This window comes from Falco rusticolus, chromosome 5 (genome assembly GCF_015220075.1).
Source record: "Falco rusticolus isolate bFalRus1 chromosome 5, bFalRus1.pri, whole genome shotgun sequence".
NCBI classification, from domain to species: Eukaryota; Metazoa; Chordata; class Aves; order Falconiformes; family Falconidae; genus Falco; species Falco rusticolus.
The window spans coordinates 91302742-91324280 of NC_051191.1; the positions used below are offsets into that span (position 1 = coordinate 91302742).

The 21539-nt window shown below is 54.6% G+C and overlaps 2 protein-coding genes across 2 annotated transcripts; one reads left to right on the forward strand and one right to left on the reverse strand.

The window, feature by feature from the left end:
- Window positions 1-5689: 5689 nt before the first annotated feature.
- On the reverse strand, window positions 5690-8170 carry LPAR5 (lysophosphatidic acid receptor 5). Its single transcript, XM_037389303.1, has one exon. The coding sequence runs from the start codon at window positions 7863-7865 to the stop codon at window positions 6753-6755; it is 1113 nt and encodes a 370-aa protein (XP_037245200.1). The 5' UTR covers window positions 7866-8170; the 3' UTR covers window positions 5690-6752.
- Window positions 8125-21466, forward strand: LOC119148991 (protein Wnt-4-like). Its single transcript, XM_037389797.1, has 6 exons — window positions 8125-8210; window positions 11891-11935; window positions 18427-18665; window positions 19557-19688; window positions 19846-19970; window positions 20712-21466. Exons 1-6 carry the CDS (start codon window positions 8125-8127, stop codon window positions 21174-21176), a joined length of 1092 nt encoding a protein of 363 aa, XP_037245694.1. The 3' UTR covers window positions 21177-21466.
- The last annotated feature ends 73 nt before the right edge of the window (window positions 21467-21539 follow it).

Here is a 21539-nt window from a genome sequence, read left to right on the forward strand (position 1 = left end):
GCCCACAAGGAGACAGCTCAGCCTGGCACTGCCGAACCCCCGGGCAGGGCTGCGGAGCCCCCTTGGGTGCGTCCTGCCACTGAGTGCCACGCTCCCCGCGGGTGCCAGTTCAGTGTTCGCCGGGCTCTGGCCAGGTAAAGCCCTCACAGAAGGCCCGGGTAGTGCCGGGCAAGGTGACTGTCCCTGCTTCTATGGCTGCCCCTGCTTCTACGGCTGCCCCTGCTTCTACGGCTCTACCCCCCCCAGTCTGCATTTTGCACTGGGGTGCTGCTGTCCTGGTCACAATGTTGGCTCCCCTTCTCTCCCCGCTCCCGGGGAAGAAGTCTCACACCTTTAATTCCTTCCCTTTTACAGATTCTCGCTTTTATTACCATTTTTTAAATAGATGGCCGTTGCCCAGAGGCGGGGAGGACCAGAGCGGGGAGGCAGCGCCGTGCCCTGCTGCGTGACAGCGCCGGGCAATTAACCCTTGAGGGCTGCGGCGCCGGGAACCAGCCGCCCGGCTGGCAGCTACCGGTCCCCCGCCCCCTCGGTCCCTGCCCCCTTGGTCCCCGCTGCCCCCTCCCGGTACTCGTTCCCTCCGCCCCACCCGGTACCCGCTGTCCCCGGCCCGCCCGATACCCACTGCCCCCTCCCGGTACCTGTTCCCTCCGGCCCGCCCGGTACACTCGTCTCCCCGGTACACGCTGCCCCCGCCCGGTACCCGCTGCCCCCTCCCGATACTCGTTCCCCCCGCCCCACCCGGTATCCGCTGCCCCCGGCCCGCCTGGTACCCGCTGCCCCGGTACCCGCTGCCCCCGCCCGGTACCCGCTCCCCCAGCCGCACCCGGTACCCGCTTACCCCGGTACCCGCTCCCTCGGCCCGCCCAGTACTCGCTTCCCCGGTACCCGCTCCCCCAGCCCGCTCCGTACACGCTCCCCCCGCCCGGTACCCGCTGCTTTGCCCTGCCCCGGCGGCAGCGGCTGCGGGGCCGCCCCGCTGAGCCCTCCCCGGTGCTTCCCCGAGGCGCTGGTGGCGGCGGTCCCTGCGGCGCGGTCCCGCATCGGGCCGGGAGCCCCCCCGGCGGGGGGAGCCGCCGGTGCGGCCCGAGGAGCGCAGCCGCCGCCGGGGGCCGCTGTTGGCCGCGGAGAACGCGAGGCGGGAGCGGCGGGGCCGGGGGCAGGCGCCCGGCTCGGAGTCGAACCCCCGCCGGTAACGGCCCCGGGGCGGGGGGCAGCCGCCTGCGCCACCCGACGTGCAGCCGCTTCCCACCTTGGACCCGCCACCAAGCGCCCCACGTGTGTCCGTGTCCGTGCTGGTGTGCGTGGCCGCTGCGGGACGTGTAGCTGCAGGCGGGTCTCGGGGGGGGGGGGGGGGGGGCTGGGTTTGCAAATTCTTTTTCGTTCGGAATTAAAAAAAAAAACCAGCCGCCTGAGAAGAAAGAGAAGGGTGACGGGGGTCCCAGCAGGACCAGCAGCGGCTGCGAGCTGCAGCTGGCCCCCGGCGAGGCCTGCATCGGCGTGTTTTGCCCACCAGGCACGGGGGGCTCCTCGGGGGGCACAGAAGGGGCCGACCCCTGAGGTGTCCCCTTGAAGCTAAGCCAGGCTGTTCCTGCTGTCACACCGTGCTCTGAGGGTCTGTCATCCGTGTCCATCCCCGATGTGGTGACAGGCTGCTTTATAGCCCAGGGATGTCTGTGCTACTTTTCTCCTTTTTATTTTTCCCCTTTCTTTATTTTTTTTCTTTTCTTTTTTCCACCCAGGGTCAGAAAAGGTCTTTCATCATCACTTTATGGTGAAAAGTTTGATCATTTCCTTTCACCCTGCGTCCTCCTGGAGGAAAGTACTTTCTTGTTCCCTTGTATTTCAGGAACCAAAGTGCAGAGCGACTGCCTGCGCTTGGGAGGGGGCTTGCAGGGCAGGAAGGTGCTACAGCTGGCACGGAAGACTGGGTCACCGCTGCCTTGTCACTCTTACTTAGTGAAGTAGGTTAAAGCAGTGATTACTGCATCTGGCTTTAACACATCCAGGCTCCCAAACATCATCAAGCAACATCAGCAGCATGGCAGGTCCTTCGGTGCTGCTGCACTATTTCTTCTTCTTTAGTTTGGGAGCCCTTCGAGACGGCTGTCTCTCTGTGCAAGGTGCTATGCAAGCCCAATTAAAAATGATGATGTGTGCCCCAAGATCTCTTAGAGTGTAACAGCAGAGGCAGTAGGTGAGATGGAAATGTGGGAAGCTGCAAAGAAACCCTGTGATGATTTTGGTCAGCAGAACCTGTGGCGGTACCAGCGCAGCGGCAGCCTGGCCTCTGCTGAGATTCTGTTAGCACTGCAGAAGGCAAGAGTTTGAAGGAAAAGCTTCCAAGAACTCCTGACATACAGAGCTTTGGCTGCCCGTGCTCAGCACTGGCGCAGCTGGAAGGCAGGCGGGAGTGCCAAGTGTCTTCCAAGCACCAGCAACACCCAGAGGAAACCATAACGAAGAGGCTGAAAACCCGCTTGGGCTATCAGAGCAGCATCTAAAACACAAGGTCAGAGTTTCACACAATTATTTAGGTTGGAAGGACCTCTGGAGGACATCTGTTTCAACTTCCGGCGACTGGGGGGAGCGGCGGGGGGGGGGGTTAACCTCCCAGGCTCAAAGCGTGAAGAGCTCCACTTGCTCAGGATGTCCGTAACACAAAATTGGAGGGATACATCAAGCGGTGGGAGGCACGCAGCCAGTACGTGGTGGAAGGAATATAACCAGTAAGAAAAACAATTTGAAGGTTAAGTCTGGCTTGTTCTGGGACTTCTGAAACATCTTTTCAATCTGATTTAGAGCACCCAGAGCGTCAGTGGGTTTCTGGAAAGTATAAAATACATTTAAGATCACAATTAATAGCGATAACAATATGTTTCTATACCCTCCAAGTAAGGAACTCTTTCCAGAAGTGGCTGGTGTGTCTGTTGCAGAACAAAATGGGCTTGAAATCCCAACGTAGTGCTGCGTTTTTGCAAATACCCTGTCTGATCCATGCAGAATACACGTCTGTACTCCTTTGCCATCTCTCTGACCTTCACTGGTTTAGTCTTACTTGATAAGAAGATGTTTTTGAATGACACAAAGTGCAGGGAAGCAGCGAACGGCATCTTTTACCCCTGACATACTTAGCAGGAATACTAATACAAGAATTACCACAGTAGGATGTAGAGGGTCAATTATACAGGTTGAAAAGGCTTTGATGAGCTCATATTCCCACCTAACTTTCCTGTCTTGAATACCATTGCTTCACATAGTTCATTCCTGTTGCTTTAAACACATGCTTTAGGGTGGTTCTGTTTTGTAGCAATCGCTGTTGTTGGACACCATCTTACCCTAGGACTTCCCAATTTGTTTGTTTGGCTTTTTTTATATATACTCATTAAACAGAAGCTATAAAGCAAGGTGGTGTGAGTGACTCATTCCACTGAGAGACAATACATGCATATTCTCTATCATTGCGTGATGGGATAAAAAAATCAGGCTAGCAAAGGCAAAAACGCAGAAGCAGAAGACTGAGCTCACACTGATTCTCGGTGGCAGACATGATAAATATCCAAAATCCTCTCTAGAATCCAAAGTGGTTAAACCCAACTAGAATCCTCAAAAATGAAACAAAACCAATTCAAGCTGAAAAAGTTCGAAAACCCAAAGGACAAAACACAGCAGCCCGCACTGGGCACACCATTGCCTATATATAACAGTTAAGGAAAGCCTTCAGAAACCCAAAGTCAGGAACTTTTCTGCTGCGTGTAGCATGACCAGCAGCCCCCTTTATTGTTAATCTGGTTGAAGAGATTAATTAAGAGATCAGCTTTTCAGTTATTTATAATTTTGTCAAAATATTTAAGCAAAAATTTCCTCTGCTGGAGGTGGAATATTTATAAAATGTTCCAGGTAAAAATAGTTCTGCTATTTTCAGGAGTGAAACTGTAAGAAAAGATTATGTTTTCTGATGTTCTTTTTGAGAAGTTCTGTGTTGTGTTTTTTGGGGGGATATTGTAACGTTGGCAGAGGAGTAGCCTCTTCCCAAGGAGTGGCGTCTGCCACCTGACATTCCATTCATCCTTGGCACGCTTGCCAAGAGGAGATGGAGCTGGACTCTGCTCGCTGCGGCCCGAGAAACCAGAGGAGTCAACAGCTGTGACTCAAAACAGGGGAGATTCCTGCTGAGCGTTAGGAAAAGCCTCTCCCTGGGGCACGTTCCAGCACTGGAGCGGGCTCCTGGAGAGGTGGAAGAATCTCCATCCTTGGAGGAGCTCAGAAGACACCTGGGCAAGGTGCTGGGCAACCTGAACTGGCTCAGGGTCCCAAGTGCATCCCCCCTGCTCCTGAGCTGTGGCTGTGGGAGCTCGGTGCCAGGTCAGAGACGACGCAGCTGGGGGCTGCCCTTTCCTTCTGCTGACCTTGGGGAGAGTTTCCAGAAAGCTCTGCTGGAGTCTCAGCCAGGGCTGGCCCCCTGCCCCAGGAGCTGCTCTTAAGCTGGTGCTCTTGCCCTCAGCTCCTGCCTGCACAGTCTTGCCTGTGCCTGACCGTGCGCTGTGTTGATCTGGACCCACGGACGGGCTTCCTGGCTTGACCTGAGACCTGCCATGTTGCGACAGACTCGCTGGCAATCGCTGGACTGCAGCTTACCCCGGTTACTGCCCCAGACCTGATCCTGATGATGCTGACTTGACTTCTTAGTTTGACCTTGGACCTGCCTTGTCATCACAGGCTTGTCTGACAGTCTGGATCTTCAGCTGAACCTGCCTATCATCCCCGTACCTGCCTTGCTCGCCTTGCTCACCTTGCCCCTTCCTCTGCCACCTCGTTACCATGCCTGGCTCTCAGCCGCCATTCCCTTGGGAGCAGCCAGCCCTCAGTGCTCCCAACAGCCTGCAGTGAGCAGGGAGTAGAGACCTCCACAGGTCCCTTCCCACACCAATATTTCTGTGAATTTATGACAGTGCTCTAGCCAAGTTAAAAGGGAAGAAAAAACCCAGCTTCTCTGAGCAGGGAAGAAAGCATAGCAGTGAAGGCATTGCGTTGATGCTTAGGTGTGTGGTGTGTTAGGTCTGGGGAAGGGAGAAAGGAGCAGAGGAACTGAGACAAGGAAAGCAGTCTAGGAAAGAGGAAGGTGGAGAAAGATGTGGAAACGAGCAGCAGTGCAGCTGCTGTAATGTCACTCCACTGCCCCATAAATCCCGAACAAAAGAGTAACATCAGACCCCAGGAGAAGATCAGTGCACGGCTCCATTCCCTCTCCAGCTGCACGATATCACAAATGATTCACGCTGACATGGAAGTCCAGAATTTTCAAAATAGAAATACCGGCTGCCCTGCAAGCCCTCCTCCAGCTCTCTCATGGCATCTCTTGGACACCATTAGATGTCCTTCATCTGCAGATATATTTCAAGGCTGGTCTGCTGGGGATGCACAGGCTGAGGAAGGGGTTGGAGCTGGCCTTCCTCAGGTGTACTTTTATTCCCACAGTAATCATGAGGCAGGGCCTTGAAATAAGATTCATTGCTAATTTACAAGTCTAAGCACCAGGACTTTACTCTGAACTGCATTTCTTGTCACTTTCCTTTACTTTTCCTTTAACATTTTCCAAAAAAATTAAAATATACCATAATGGACCCACTCCGGGATAGCCTAAGTCCTGCTGGAAGCCACAGAGAAGCTGTTTTACGGTGTGAGTGGAAAGGGCACCCTTGGTCACTGGCAGGAGTGAGTAACTGGGGCTTCTGGCACTGCCTCTGCAGCTGGATCTCTCACTGCTGGGGAGATTTATGGGGCTCTCGCATACAGTGCAGGCTGAAAAAGCATGTACAAACAGTGCAAGCAAATATATTTCACTGCAGCCTCGTTCTGTGACATCATTTTTTTTTAACAGCAAAAATCACCCAGAGCTAAAATCAATCACCGTATAGCTGAGCGACAGGGGAGTGCAAAGCACTGGTGTCAATGTCAGCTTCAGAAATGACCACAGTATTGGTGTCTTCTCTTTTTTCTGGGGCCATTATGGATGTTGGGTGTGTTTTTAAGTATGCCAGCATTTCCCAAGCCATTTTGCTTTAGGTAAATGTATAGCCATTGTGCTGCATGTGTGTGTGTACAGCTGCACCAGCACGTTTGACATGCCTCCTAAAGCTTGTTTTGCTGAGGTCTGTGGCTTGCTATACAATTAGGAACCTATTTTCTCCAAGAACACTAAACACTCAGCTACTCTCCTTGACCCCAGCAAGGGTTGCTAAATGCTTCGACTCTTTTGGAAAATTAACGTGCTTATTTAGGTGCCCTGAGCTGGACTGAAGACTCAGACTGAAGCATCAAGCATCTAGTTGAAAAACCAAGAATTTCCCTCAGTCATTACTACTAAATCCACTCTGTCAGCAGTGAGTACCGTATCTGTGTTCTGATTATCCCCAGAACTGCTTCAGGCTACAGTGCAGCTGGGAGGTGTCCGGCGGGATGGATGTGGTATAGGAATTTGTGCTGACCTGTCCTAGACACACCAGGATCATTTCAAGTCCTTCTTCCCCTGCTATGTTTCCTGTATCGAAGGAGTCAGGTGGGACCATGTCACCAAGGCATCTCTGTTTATTCCAAACAGCCTTTCATCCTTCAGCTTCGCATCATCACGCTCACCCACATGCAGTCTGCTGCGTTCCCTCAAAGGGTTTGCTACGTTATCCTGAGCTTTCCCGCAGTCCTGCTGTAATTATCAAATGGGTGATAATTATGACGGTATGACCTGTCTATGGTTATATTTCCGAGTCTTCAATAGGGCCATTCAAAAATATGGCAGTAGGAAGCGATGGCAAAGATTCATTGGGACGGATAAAGCTTTTAGTGGGGAACTGTTTTACTTTTGAAAGAGCGTGGTCTCGATTCGACTTGTTATCCACAACCTGACTCTTAAGCGTCCCTATATCCGAGTCCCAGGCTTGTCCCCGCCGCAGCTTCTTAAAGGTGTTACGGAAACCCTCAGTACTAAAGTAGTAGATCAAGGGGTCCAGCATGCAGTTCATGCTGGCCAACAGCATTGCCATAATTAACACTTGGCGTATGGAGGCCTGTGTTTCTTTCTCAACCTTAATCACCCGGGCTTTTATCATCCCATAAACTGCCAGGGTAGTGTTGTAGGGCACAAAGCAGATGATGAAGATGACCAGATTGACCAAGAGGAGACGGAGAGTCTTCTGCTGTCGCAGGGTCTTTGTTTGGCCGTCCTGGCAGAGCTCCTGAAAGATCCGAATTGAGCAGTACATCACAGAACTGAGAGGCAGGAGAAACCCCAAGATTTCAGCCAGGATGACTAGGGGGAAGAGGTTATTCTGCCACATGTTGTCACTAAAGTTTTCAAAGCACAGATAAATGGTCTGGTTCTGTACCTTACAGTGGGTTTGCTTGTGGACTATGGCTGTGGGGATGGAGCCCATGAAGATCACAACCCAGACAACCAGGCAAAGGAGCCTGGCTACCTTGCGGCGCCGCAGATGTCGCCAGCGAAGTGGGTGGACAATGGCAACATAGCGATCCAGGTTGATGCACATGAGGAAAAGGCAGCTACCATACATGTTGATCTGGAAGACAGAGCCAGAGACCTGGCATAGGGTGTTACCAAAGGGCCAGTGGTGGTTGGAATAGTAGTAGAGTCGCAGAGGCAGTGGGAGCGTGAAGGTGAGGTCGCTCACGGCCAGGTTGAACATGTAGATCATCACTACAGACTTCAGGCGCAGGTAGCGGATGAATATCCATAGGGCCATCATGTTCAGCATCAAACCTGTAATGAATATCAGGATGTAGCCAGGCAGGAGGAGGTGGTGGTTGAAGCTGTAATCCTTGCATGTCTGAGACTCATTGGGAGCTGACATGCCCAGCACGGATCAGGGAAGGATCTCGCTGAGATGGCTGAGCCTGCCAGTGGGCTACAGAGGCACAAAGAAAAGCACTGAGAGAAGTCATTCCCCTCTAAGAAGCTGTAGGTGGGTCATTCCCCTCATCTGCAGTTGGAGTGTGGATGGACTCATCTCTCTCCTGACTGGTGCTGGTCCGTGGTCATCTGGCAGGGATGGTAATGTGGTCACCTGGAGTCAGCTTCTGCCTCTTGTTCAGCAGTTCTGCCCAGTCGTCATGGGGACGGCGATGCGGTGGAAGAACATTGCCAGTTGTCAGCACAATTCCTGGTCAGAGCGGAAGACCAAGGCAAAAGAGTTTAAGTTAGAGGAGGAAATCTCTTGAAATGTTAAAATCCCACCATGGTGGCTTCTGCAGCAAGAACTCACAAAGAAACCAAAAGACTGAGAAAAATGGCCAGTAGAAAAGTGAGCAATTACATGGCAGAAGCAGCCAGAGCACAACAAAGGTAATTGTGCAGAATTTTGTGTCACTTAGCCCCAGAAAATGCACGTGGCTTTGATGGCTTCTGGGAGCACATGTGTCCCGGAAAGGGGGAGCGCAGGAGCACACAGGGAAAGTAGGCAAGGCAGCTCCAGAAAAAGAGAGAGAGAAAGAAAGAAAAAGGAGAGCGCAAGCATTTTGAGGGGAAAATGCTGACTGCAAGGAACTTAAAATAAAAACTGCATAGTATTGTTTTATATCAGAGAAACTGGACTCTGTACATCCATTGCAGATAAAAAGAATTACATTACAGTTAGACTCAGCTCCACCCGAGCTCCTTCCCTGGCTCAAACAACCCACAGAACCCTGAGCCCCAGCTAGCTGGGGTTCCTTACAGTCACTCTGGGGTTCTCGCTTGTGTGGGACCAGCGGTGCTTACTTGGATTTCCTCTCCTCACATCATTTCCCGGCTTACAACACCATGAGGCATGAAACAGCCCGTGTCCTACAGACACGGAGCAGCACAGCCAGGTCAGGGAGCACGCAGGAGAGGAAGGGTCATGGGATTCACGCGGGCAAACATACCTGGGACTTCAGCGTAGCGTGAGGCTGGTAACCACTCTAGACAGCAATGGTAACACTGTCCTGCCAAACACTGACCAGCTGGCTGAGCCCAGTGGAAGGCCATCAGAATGGTCTGGGGGCTGGAGAACTGGCCCGTGAGGAGATGCTGGGGGAACTGGTCTTGTTCAGCTGGAGAAGAGAAGGCTCCAGGGGATACAATGGTAGCCTCCCTGTACTGGGTTTGTGTGGCAAGGGTTTGGTAGTGGGGGGGCTGCAGTGGGGGCTTCAGTGAGGAGCTGCCAGAAGGTTCCCCCGTGTCCGACAGAGCCCACACCAGCCGGCTCCCAGCCGGACCCGCCGCTGGCCAAGGCTGAGCCCAGCGGTGACAGCGGCAGCACCTCAGGGGTGACGGATTTAAGAACAAGGGGGAAAACCTGCAGCGGGAGAGAGGAGTGAGGCTGTGTGAGAGCAGCAGCCCTGCAGCCCCCCGGGCCGGGGCAGGAGGAGGCAGGAGGGGCTCCAGGTGCTGCAGCAGATCCCCCCCGGCAGCCCGTGATGAAGCCCACGGTGAGGCAGGTGTGCCCCCAGCCCATGGAGCCCACGGGGAGCAGATCCCCGCTCCCAGCCCATGCAGGACCCCACGCTGGGGCAGGGCAGGGTGTGAGGACCCTCCCCATGAGGGGGAAGCAGCAGCAGTGACAGCGTGTGAGGGACTGGCCGCAGCCCCAGCCCCGTCCTGCGCTGCCCAGGGCGTGGGGAGAGACATCGGGAGTAAAGTTGAGCCTGGGATGATGAGAGGAGTGGGGGAAAGTGTTTGAAGATTTTGTTTTATTTTCTCATCATCCTCCTGTGATTTGATTGATAAAAAGTTAAATTAATTTTGCCCCAAATTGAGTCAGTTTTGCCTGCGATGGTAATTGCTGAGCAATCTCCCTGTCCTTACCTCAACCCAGGAGCCTTTTGTTGTATTCGTCTCCCCTGTCCAGCTGGGGAGGGGGGTGATGGAGCATCCTGGTGGGCACCTGGTGCCCAGCCAGGGCCACCCCACTGCACTCCCCGTACCTGCAAGGTGGCTGCTGGAAGAGGACAGCGTTAGCTGTTTGCAGCGAGGCATGGCAGGGCTACAACAGGCATGAACTGAACCAACAGATATTCAGGCTGGATTTCACCGTGAGGACAGTCAGGAGTTGCAACAAGTTTCCTAGAGAGGTTGTGGAGCCGCCATCCTTGGCAGCTTCCAAGACCAGACTCTGGGTAGTCCAGAGTAACCCCATCTGATCTGACCGCTGACCCTGCCCTGAGTAGGGGGCTGGGCTAGGGGCTGCCTTAGTTGTTCCAGCATCCCCAAACCAGATGTCTGCCCTCAAAGCTGTTGCAGTGGAGTAGGGGTTGGGAAGGGGGACGTGGTTCCCCACAGCTGTTTGCAGGGTTACATAGGGACTCCCTTGCAGAGCCCACAAAGACCTTGATTTCCTTCAAAAGGAAAGCAGAATTTTCTGCCTGGAGAAAATCTTTATATAAGGTTGATATTGCTGTAAGAGGCAGCTACTCAGCAGTTGGACAGGCACAACAAGAGTGTCAGACCTTCTGGGTGGCATGTGGGGCAACGCACAGATCTCGGGGGAGGATCTGTTAAAGCCAGAAGCGTGTGCTGGCCTCACAGGTAGGAAAAGATTCATTCCGGTAACGATATGTTAAACGATGGAAGTGGACGTCTGATACGGGAGAGCAGAGAACTACCACTTTGCCCGTCCTTTTGTGTTGTTGGGCAGGTCCACCACCAAGATGGGGTTCTTAGAGGGACTTCTACTGCTTGTCAAGCTATATCTGAGCCGCCTTCACCCTTCCTGGTGGATGAAAACTTTGTGTGAAGACTTGAATAAGTTTGAAACATGAGATAATCCAGCAAGGCAAATGGCAAGAATGCTGGTGGTTTCAAGTGAAATGATTTAGTGCCTCAAAAAAATCTCAAGGAGGATATGCCAGCTTTTCTAGAGCCAAAGCCCTGCAGTGACTGCAGACTGACCAGACTGGTGAGACCTTCACCTTGACCAAGACAAAGCAAGTGAGACTGAGACTGTGAGAGACCATCACCTGCTCTACCACGTGTGCCCAGACCTGCCAGGTGTCAGGTGAAGGTGACTTGTCTCCACCAACAAGCTGTTTTTATCAAGGGATATTCCATAAACACCTCTAGACAAATAACATGTGGGCACTGACCACCTGTGCGAGGTCAGCGGTCTACCTACAGCTGGCATTCTACCTCAAACTGCTGGTGGTGCAGGGATAACATGAGAGCAGTGCAATCACGTTGTTATGCTCCTCCAAGTTCCCCTCCCGCTCCCAGCGTACCGTGGCACAGGGATTCCCTGAGCCAGAGGTGACCTGTTTGTATTCAGTCCTCAGGGAACTTTTCTTTCCTGATTTTTTCCAGCTGCTTTTTGAGTCGATGTAAAATTTACTATCTACAACATCCAGTGCCAGGGGTGCCAAGGAGTTCCACAGCTTAATCGCACCTGAGGAGAAGAACCACTTTCTTGTACTGATTTTTGAATCGCCACCTTTTAGCTTCAGTTCCTAGTTTTAGTGCTGGAAAAGACAGTGAAAACCCCATGCCTGCTCACCTTCACCTTATCACTGATGATTTTATAAACATCTACCACATTCCCCCTCAGTAACCTTTTCCTTTTTTTTTCAGGCTAAGGGGTCCATGCCTTCAGAGCTGCTCCTCGCAGAGGAGCCGTTCGGTACTTTTGGACGTCCTCTTTGCCCTTCTCAGCACCTTCCCACGTCTGCTGCAGCCTTTATGAGCCTGTGGTGGGCTGCACAAAATGTACACCATGTTGATGATGTGGATGCACTGAGCTGAGTAGGCGCAGACCTCATTTGCAAGGGCTAATGGTCAGTTCAGATTGTTTTCTCTCATCACTTTGCTAGATGAAATTTCAGCTGCTATTTTAAGGCCAGTCACTCACACTTCTCCTAATCTCTGCAGTTCTTTGCGGCCAGCCCTCATCTTTTCTAACTTGAATAATTTTATGTCACCAACAGATTTATTATTTTATTATTCATCCCTCATGAATAAGTCAGACAGTCCAAGACCCAGCACTGGCATTTTATAACTCCACCCAGAAAACCAGCAATTTCCCCTCATTCTCTGGCCTGCCGTTTAGGTGTTTTTTGTCCAGGTAGGAACACTTTCTCTGAATTTCTTTCAGCCCCATTGGTGAGAGCCCTTTTGAAAGCCTTTTGGAAATCCACACGGGCCCCTGTTCACGTACTTATTGACTGCTTCAAAGAAGGACCGTGAGACGCAGCATCCCTTTATAAAAGCCATGATGACTTTTCCTCAGTAATTAGAAGTGACTGCACGCCAATTGATTTTTTCCTTTATAATAGCTTCCACTAATTTGTTCTGCACGGACATCAAGGTCCCTGGTCTGAAATCCCCCAAGAACCTTTTCTCAAATTGTGCCTGCTAGTGAGCCTTTACAAGCAATTTTGAGCAAATGTTTCTACACCCCAGTTACCAGGTCTTCCACCCTTCAGTGGCTTTCGGACCTCTGGGGTAGGAGCCATGTGGTTTCAGCCGCTGCTTAGTTCATCATGCTGCTCTGTAGCCGTTCCCACTAGCGCTTTGATCAGAGACAGCCCTGTGAGGAATTTCCCTGTCTAAAGAGTTTCTGCTGTGGAAATCTCCCAGGCTTTCCTGGGCACCACCAGTGCAAGAAAGGCATCTAGGGTTTTGTCCACCATCACCTTTCCTTTTTTTCCCAGAGTTGTCTTTCCTGATGTACTAGCCCCTGCAGCCTTCGAGACACCTAACAGCGGAGCTCTAAAGTGGCATCACAGATCACTGAGAGTGGAAAATAGCCTGAAGATTTTAGAGTGGATTTTTTTTTTTTTTGGTGGGCAGATGGAAACACAGAAGCAAGACTCCCACTGTGGTGGTTATTGAAGCTAAGCTGACAGTCTCAAATTTGACCTAGCAGATACTGCAATCAAGATCTCAGAGACCTGCAATGAGATGTGTACATGCATGGTCTTTGGAAAGACAGAGCTGTAGGAATGGAGCATTTCTCCACAGAGCTCTGGAGGTACTGCTTCAACTGTCCCCTGCTGAAAAGGAAAGTTACGGGTAAAGCAGGCTGGCAGCAGGGAGACAGAAAAGCTGAAACTGGCTTATCCTTGCTGGATATATCCTTGTTGTATCCTAGTTGATGTCTGAGAGCCCCAGGCCACATTCTTTGTGGTTGCCTCTAGAAGAACCTCAAGTACTCATTGCTCTACAGAAAGCTGCTGAGCGACCTTGTCACCAGCTCTTTAAGGAGGCAACAGAACCACAGCTTAATCCTCTTCCTCCTGATGATGAGGTGCTGCCTTGAAAACCTGAAGGAACTTGGCATTTGGTGACTGACCCTTACGTGGCCCAGGGGGTGGAGGAAGCATCCTTTTACCTCTGAAACCATCTGCCGAGAACGTGGCCTTTTCCCCAGCAGGGACAGAAAAGAGCAATTCAAACCCCAGATGAGACCGAGGCAGATGCTTCTTTCTGTTTTCAGGTGGAAAACGGATTCGTTGTGAGTATTGGTGCCCTGGGAGGGGAGGATGGGGGAATGACGTGCCGTGTGTGCGCACACACACAGACAGTCTGAGCAAGTGCTGTGGAGGAGGAGAAGCTGCAGAAACTAGAAGGAAGGAGAAACACAAGTGAGGGAGGAAGACGTGTAGGTGTGAGACGGAAGCACCGTTGACTGCTGTTGCTGTGTGATGGGAAAGGAGAACGTGATGCTGGAGGATGGGTGGACAGTGTCAGAAAACAGTTGAAAAGGATGTCCTCTCTTCCCCCACCCCCCCCGTGACCACCCCACTGGAGTGACAGCCACATGCCTCCCCCACATGCCCAGGAGCTGCCTGGAGCCCTACCTGGCATGGGGTGCTGGGCTGAGACGAGCAGAAGTCGGGTCCAAGGTGGGCATGTCTCCCTAGAGGCAGAAAACCAGCTGCTGGGCAGGGAGGCCCCACAGGACACACAAAACCCGTGGGGATTTTGAGTTTTTTCTTTGTGGGGGTGGGACACCCTAGCTGTGCTTGCATACAGCAGCCGAAATGGGCAGGGCGTGCCCTGGGATGGTGGGATGCGTGCCTGGCATCCCGCTGCCTGGTTCTGGCATCTTCTCCCCTGATGCTGCCTCACCGGTAGCTGCTGCTGCCCAGCACCACAGAAATGATGGAGCACAGTGTGGTGGGACACAGCTTTATGCATGGGGCTGGGAAATGAGGTGGGAAAAGACAGCTGGAAAATACTTTGCCAAGCATGCTGTGGGGCCAGCATGTCCGAGAGCAACTTGTCATTTAAACCCTGGCATGCTTGGGGGCTGCCCTGGGTGGGGGGCAGAGGGGATGCCCCTGGGCATGCAGGCTGGGGTGCAGAGCGGTGCAGCTGGAAATGCCAACAGCACGAGCTCACTTAGTAAATCTGAAACCAAAAGGAAATACCAAAGAGCGCCCCAAATCTCAAAAAAACACCCAAGTTTGCTTTAGAAATTTGAGTTATATTTTTTCATAAACGTGGATGCTTTTTACCTGCTGTAGGTGATATTTAAGCCCCACTTTTCACCTTTTTTAAAAAAACTGAGGAATTAGATTATTGTCAGATTAGAACTGTGAAGACATTCAAGACTTACAATGGCTTGTTTTTCATGAGATACGTGACATCAAAGCCAAGAACTCTGTATTTAACTCATGAGGGCTGGTCACACTGCTACTGCCTGCTCCCTGGATCTGTCACCCCCCTTCGCCTCCTGAGGGTCCTGTGGAAGAGGGCTTCCATCGTGGGCACCGTGGCCGGTAAGCTCTGCAGGCTGCCCATGCTCTTAGTGTTGCAGGATCCCAAAGAAAGCCGCCATTTGAATACATTTGCCTTGCGCCTCCTCTAGGTTCACCAGGCAGCTGAGGAGGCATAGAGGGTTCCCCAGTGTCCCGTGCTCAGGACCAGCAGCATCTGCACAGCAGCTCATGGGGACCAGTGCCCCCAGCCCGTCCTACTCTCCAGATGTTTCCATCTCACTCACCTCTGCCAGTGAAGAGCCGAGGGTGCGGCAGGCTTGCTAGTTAGCAATCTGCAGGGGTCGGAGAGCTAGCTGTCGCTGCAGGGGTCTTGATCCAGGCACCAGAACTGCGGGTGGCTCAAATCAAAGCGGAAGCAGGCAGGCTCTTTGGAGACTTGGTCATCTAAATCACAGCCACCACCTGCCCCGCCGTGGCTGGCTCTGGGCTGTCGTGCTGCAGTTCATCCCCCCCGTCCTTCGCACTTCCTGGCGCACTTGTGGTTAGCCACAAAGCACGAACTTTGCTATCAAAAGCTGATAAGCTAAATGCATCTTATGAAAGCAAATATAATTGTGAAAGAAGTGATACCCAGGTGTCCTTGCAACTGAGGAGACCTGCCCTGGGTCATAGTGCTAAATACTTGCTCCTTTTCATTCCCATGCTCGTGCAGCCACCCCCAGAACTGACAGGGGAAAATGAAAATATCCCATTTCCCAAAACATCGCTAAACATGAGGTAAAAGTGAAATAAGGGAAGTGAGAGCAAAGCTGAGTCAACCCGTAGCCAGCATGAAGGCTCAGAGCCCTGCCAGCCCCATGGCCTCCGGCACTGGGGGGCTGAGCTCCTGCCCAGGGCCAGCTGTGCGCCGCTGCCATGTGGCACCCAGAAAGAACCGGGATCTGAAGAGGTACCAGTGCCTGTGGCAGGCAAAGGCACGTTTGCCACAGACCTCAGCGGGTGTTTGAGGCTGCAGGAGGCACGGTGCTGAGAAGGTGCAAGGGTTGATTTAGTGAGAGGTGTGTGCCCCAGTGCCGCCACGGGTAGCTGGGAAGGGCTCTGTCCTCCCCAGAACCCAGTGCATGCTCTGTTCTTTCAAGTCCTATTTCTGCTTTGCCAGTCCCAGCCACAGCTGGAAGAAGACACAGGTCATGAGGGTACTCCTACTCCGGCCATCGTCCTTCCCCAGGAGCTGCTGCCCCGTGCCTGCGGGCTCCCTCCTTCCCTGCAGTCCCCCACCGGCTCCTCTGGCTGCTGCTGCGGGTGTTTGACTTTCTCACTCCTGCCTCCTTGTTCTGCCATCACTGTCTCCTCATTCAGGGAGTGATGCGCCAAGGGATCTATGTTCCTGCCCCTCATAAATCCTTGGAAGGTACAAAAGCACCCAACCCATCGATCTCACCCTGCTCCTTTTTAGTGCCTCTCTGTTTTTTAACCAGCCCCCCTTTCTCACTTCCTAGTTGCTGGGATCTTTGTTCTTGCAGCCTTTTGTGTCTCTTCAGCTCCCATCAAGGCTCTGGTACCGATAAGGATTGCGAATATACCGGGGAATGTGTGTGTGTCCTTCTCCCTTTGCAAAAGGAGTCTTGGACACCCTCTGTGGGAACTTCCCCCTCCCCTGTGGCCCTCGCCCCCTGCACACATGTGCACACATCTGGCTGAGCTGGGTAGTCCTGGCTTTACCATGTGTATCAGAAGAGGAGGACACTGACATTTCACCTAGCCCGCGAGCCCCGCAGCATCCCTCACCCAGCCAGGGTCACTCACCTCACCGTGACTCGGTGCCTCAGCCCATGAGTTCCATCTCCCCCCGGGTGGGCTCATACCTCCGCCCCTTGCTGTCCGCGAGGGGCTCAGCTGGTGGGGAAGAGCAGCGCAACCCCTGGCATGTCCTCACCGCTGTGAGTCGACAGCAGGTAAGACCAGATTACTGGGGTGTGTGTCGGAGGCTACACCCCGACGCTGCAGATCCCAACATGCCTGCCACCCCGGAGCGCTGGCTCCAGAAAGCAGGAGCAAGGACCCGGCAGAGTGAGGGGCACTGGGAAGGCAAGGAGAGAGGTGGGAAGCGTTCTGCAGCAGGGGGGCTGCTCAGGGTGGAAGGGATGGCTGATGAAGCCCAGTGCTACTCAGACCCCTTTGTGCAGGGAGATGTGGAAAAGCACAGGGAAGGGGTGAATCCCCGTGCAGGGCCACACTGGGAGAGCCACGGCCGGGTCGAGCAGCCATGTTTCACTTTCTGCATGATTTGGGCAGGGAAAGCAGAAGCCCCGGGGCTGCAGGAGGAGTGTCACCTGCCAGGGTGGTGGGGACAGCTGGCACTTCCCAGGCTCACTTAGGGAATGGCAGGCTTTTCCCCCAGGACGTTTCAGCTCCCTGGGCACAGAGCTGACATTTCCCTGGACTCCCAGGGGCTCTTAGGAAAGGGCCACGCGCTGAGGCGGGCAGCCACCCCAGTGTGCCTACTTAGGAGAAGGGCAAGGGCTGTCCTTCTTGCCATGGGGAAGAAAACAGGGGGCACAAAGGGGGACCTGCCAGGGAAAGAGTTAAGAGAGCCAGGGAGCAGCTGGGCTGTGTTTGTTTGCTGTAGCTATGTGTGCTGCAGGGTAGAAAAGAAGAATCTCCAGCCTGGAGGAGGCAGATGAGGGAGGGTCCTCAAGGACGGTGGCTGGGGATGAGTGGGGCAGCAGGTCTTCCCCTCTCTGCTCCCACGAGCTGTCACTGCAGGGAAACCCTCTGGCTCCCCGAAAGGGCTGGGTGACGAAGTGGGGACGAGCTGGACTAGCAGCAGCTGCTTGGAGCTGCCAGGTTTGTCTGGCGTGGAGGTTCTGTTTGCTGCCGACCGGGTCTCGGGCTGCTTCCTGCTGATGAAGTGACTTGACTGTGGAGGAAGACCACCAGATCGTCTGCTGACAGGACAGCAGAGACCAGGGCTGTAATGCTGACACTGTTCCCAGCCATCTGAGCTGCCTCTGACGGGTGCCTACCCCAGAGCCCTAGCTCAGAGCTCTCCCACCACGCTGCCCGAGCTGTAGGTAGGGGACAGCACCGGCGTGGACGCCCACACAGGACCATCCCAGCAGTTTTCTGTGGGCTACCGGGTCTCCAATGCTGGCACACCATGGCAGCCCATGGTCATTGCCCAGGGCAGAGGCTACCCATGCTTTGCAGTGCTGGGCCAGAGCTGCTGTGAGAGAGACTCCCAGGCAGAGGCAGTGGGAGGTCCAGGAGGGGATTCAGGCGGCTGCTGCACCGTGGCTGAAGGTGGAGTTTTGCCGGGGAGAGGATGGAGATGGTGAGGCTGTACGTGGTGCTGATCCCCATGCAACACGTCCTTGCCATGACCTGGCTGTAAGTACGCTTTGCACTTGTACTGTCTGGGTTGGAAAGTCATCTGGGGACATGCTGTCTCCCAAGAAAACAGGCAGATCTCTGAGAAAAGGGTGGAAGAAGGAACTTGGGCAATCCAAAGGCAGCACATGAGGAGGGACATCCCTGGGAGCATGAAGGGAGAGGGATGGTGAAGCTCAAGAGGTGCAGACCAGGGTGGGGAGCAGGAATGTCCAATTTGGCACAGACAAGAGATGGCACATCTTCCCTGCCCCTTTTCTGCGCTAAAATAAGGCTACAGGGGGCGAGTCCAGCACAGACATGGCCCTGGCTCTAGTCCACCTGCAACTGAATCTCTCCCTTGCCCTACAGGTACCTGGCCGAGGACACTTCCCTGCAGGTGGCCCTCCAGGGCCCCGGGGGCTGTAAGGGTCTGACAGGGCTGGCAGAAGAGCAGGTCCGCATTTGCCAGCGCCAGGTAGAAGCCATGGATGCGGTGAAGCAAGGAGCAGAGCTGGCTGTCAAGGAGTGCCAGCACCAGTTCCGCTCTCGCCACTGGAACTGCTCCACTCTGCAGGGGCTGCAGGTCTTTGGCAAGGTCACCGTCCAAGGTCGGGGGGGGGGGCGGGCAATGCAGGCAGACTGGGTACGGGGTCCCTTCAGTAAGCCTACACGGTCCCCTTGACACATCAGCCTTTCCTGGGGTAGTGTGCAAGTGTCACACTGGGCCCAGCCCCAGAATGGCCAGTGCCTTCCTCCGCATGCTGTATTAATAGTTGTCAACACAGAGCAAACTGAACCAAATGCATATGCTATTACAAATATTACTATTCTGCCTAAACTTCTTTCTCATTTGGTCAGGTTTGGCTTTTTGGTTCCACCTAGCCCATTCCGGGTACCAGCTCTGCAGACTGGTAGACCTTCTCTCCCTGCCTGCCGCCAGCCCAGCCCCTGGGAGCAGCAGCAGCTCATATCAGACGCTTTGCTCTGCAGCTGCAGTCCCTCTTTGCTGCAGCCAGGGAAAAAGGCTCTGCCTGTGCCCCCAAACCAGCACAGAACAGATTTTGCATGTGTTTGGCCGGGAGGAGCCATACGGGGAGCTGTGAGCAGGGTCTCTGGCTCCTGGAGACATGGTGGCAGGGTCCTCCCTAACAAACCCCTCTGTGCGGGAGGCTCAGACCCTGATGCACCCCCCCACCACTCCCCTTTCTCTTCCCTCGGGGGCTGCTGACTTCTCTCCCTTAATGGGACGCCTGGCCCAGGAACTCAATTGTGCCAAAGGCGGGGGCGCTGAGCCCAAAGGACCCCCCAGAGCCATCGCCCTGCCGGCTCCGGGTCTCAGCAACAGCAGCACTGGGTGAACATCCCGACAGCAGTTTCTCCCCAGCAGTCTCCTTCTGGAAGCATTCCTCCCGCATGCCTTCGCAGCTTTTTCCCCAGTGCCGTGTCCCATCAGTGCCTTCCCCCTCTGCAGACTGGGGCCATTTCTCACCCCGCTGCAGGCACGCGGGAGTCTGCTTTCATCCACGCCATCTCCGCTGCCGGCATTGCCTTTGCGGTGACTCGTGCCTGCAGCTGCGGGGAGCTGGAGAAGTGTGGCTGCGACCGCAAGATCCGAGGAGTCAGCCCCGAAGGTGAAGGAGGGTGGTGGCGGCAGGGATGGGGTGACAGAGGGGAAGATCCATGGGGGAGACCCGCCCCAAGGGAGAAGGTTTCTCACAGCCCTCAGCAATCTGGGAGCTCCTCTCAGGGCTTCTACTTCCTCATCTCATGGCCGCTTTCCCTCTGCAGGTTTCCAGTGGTCGGGCTGCTCTGATAACCTGTCACACGGGGTTGCCTTCTCTCAAGCCTTTGCAGACAACCCCGAGAGGAGCCGCGGTGTCTCCTCCAGCCGGGCCAACGAGGCTGGGAGGAAGGTAAGGGCAGGAGCAAGGGCTGGGAAGCAAGCCCGGCTGCAGGGGTTTCTCCCTGGCTAGGCGGAGCTGGGTCGGGCCCCCTTACCCCGAGCGGCTGGGGGCACCCATGGGAGCCCAGGGCCGGGCTGCATCCTGCTGCCTCTCCTCAGCCCAGCCCAGCACCGCTCACACCGAGCTGGCTCCTGGCCGCTGTGGAGTGGGGTCCCAGCCTCCCCCCGCCTCGGCACAGAGTCTCCTTTTCCTCACAGAGCCCAGCTGCCATTTACCTTCCTTGGCCTTTTCTGCAAAGGAAATTAGTTCCTCCATTCTGCTCTGAAGGGCTTCCCTGCCCCTCCTGAGCAAAGACACCTTCTGCAGGGGCTGCTGTGACATCTGGTCCCTTGAGTGTCCTCTGGCTCTGGGCAGATCTGTCCACCTCCCCAGAGCAAGTCCCTGTCTCTTCCCCTCTCTCAGGGATTTTTCTTACAGACCTAAGCCAGGCTGTTTTCCACAGAGTGGATCCCCTTCTGCTTCATAGTGATCTGGCATAAAAGACTATTTTGTTCTCGCTTCCCTCTTCCCTCCCCTCTAGCCTTGCCTTCCCTCCCCTCTCGCCTCTCCTCCCATTTTCCCTTCCCTTCTCCTCAGCTGCCCTCCGGCCCCAGGGCAGGTGGGCTGGGGGAACAGCAGCTGGGGGCCCGCAGGCAGGGCAGGTGAGGGCAGTGTCCCAGCTCTGCCTGGCAGCTGCCTCCCGCCCCACAGGCTCTCCTGGCCCACATGAAGGAGTGCAAGTGCCACGGCGTGTCAGGCTCCTGCGAGGTGCGCGCGTGCTGGAAGGTCATGCCTCCCTTCCGCAAGGTGGGCAACGTCCTCAAGGAAAAGTTTGAGGGGGCCACAGAGGTTTACCCCAAGCGGGTTGGTTCCCGCAAGCTCCTGGTGCCCATGAACTCTAGCTTCAAGCCATACACGGCTCATGACCTGATCTACCTGCTCGCCAGCCCAGATTTCTGCGACCAGGACCCCGGGCATGGGGTCTTTGGCACCTCTGGCCGCCAGTGCAACCGGACATCCCCAGCCATGGATGGCTGCGAGCTGCTGTGCTGCGGCAGGGGCTTCCGCACAGCCCAGGCGGAGGTGGTGGAGCGGTGCAGCTGCAAGTTTCGCTGGTGCTGCTCCGTCAAGTGCAAACAGTGCCGGCACCTCGTGGAGGTGCAGAGCTGCCGCTGACAGGGAGCACGCCAGGGCGGCGGGGGCCAGGCCACAGGCAGAAGGCAGCTGGGGGAGAGAGGTGGAGAAGCAGGGAAAGGTGTAGGGGAGACACAGCCCGAGGGGGAGCAGAGGAGCTGTGGGGTTTTCCTGCCCTGCTGGATGGCTCCGGGGGTCCCCGCACAGCAGCCTCTCGCCAGCCTCACTGGGCTTTTTGTGGTTTGAATTATTTTTCCTGATGGAGGGCTGGAGGACACAGGCCCAATAAATCCTTAAACTTTAGAAATAAACCAGCTGCAGTGGAAAGCAAATAGTGCGTCAGCTCCTTCTTCGCATGCTGTGTTTGGGACCTGGTGGGTGCCTGTCTCTGCTCCCTGCCACGGG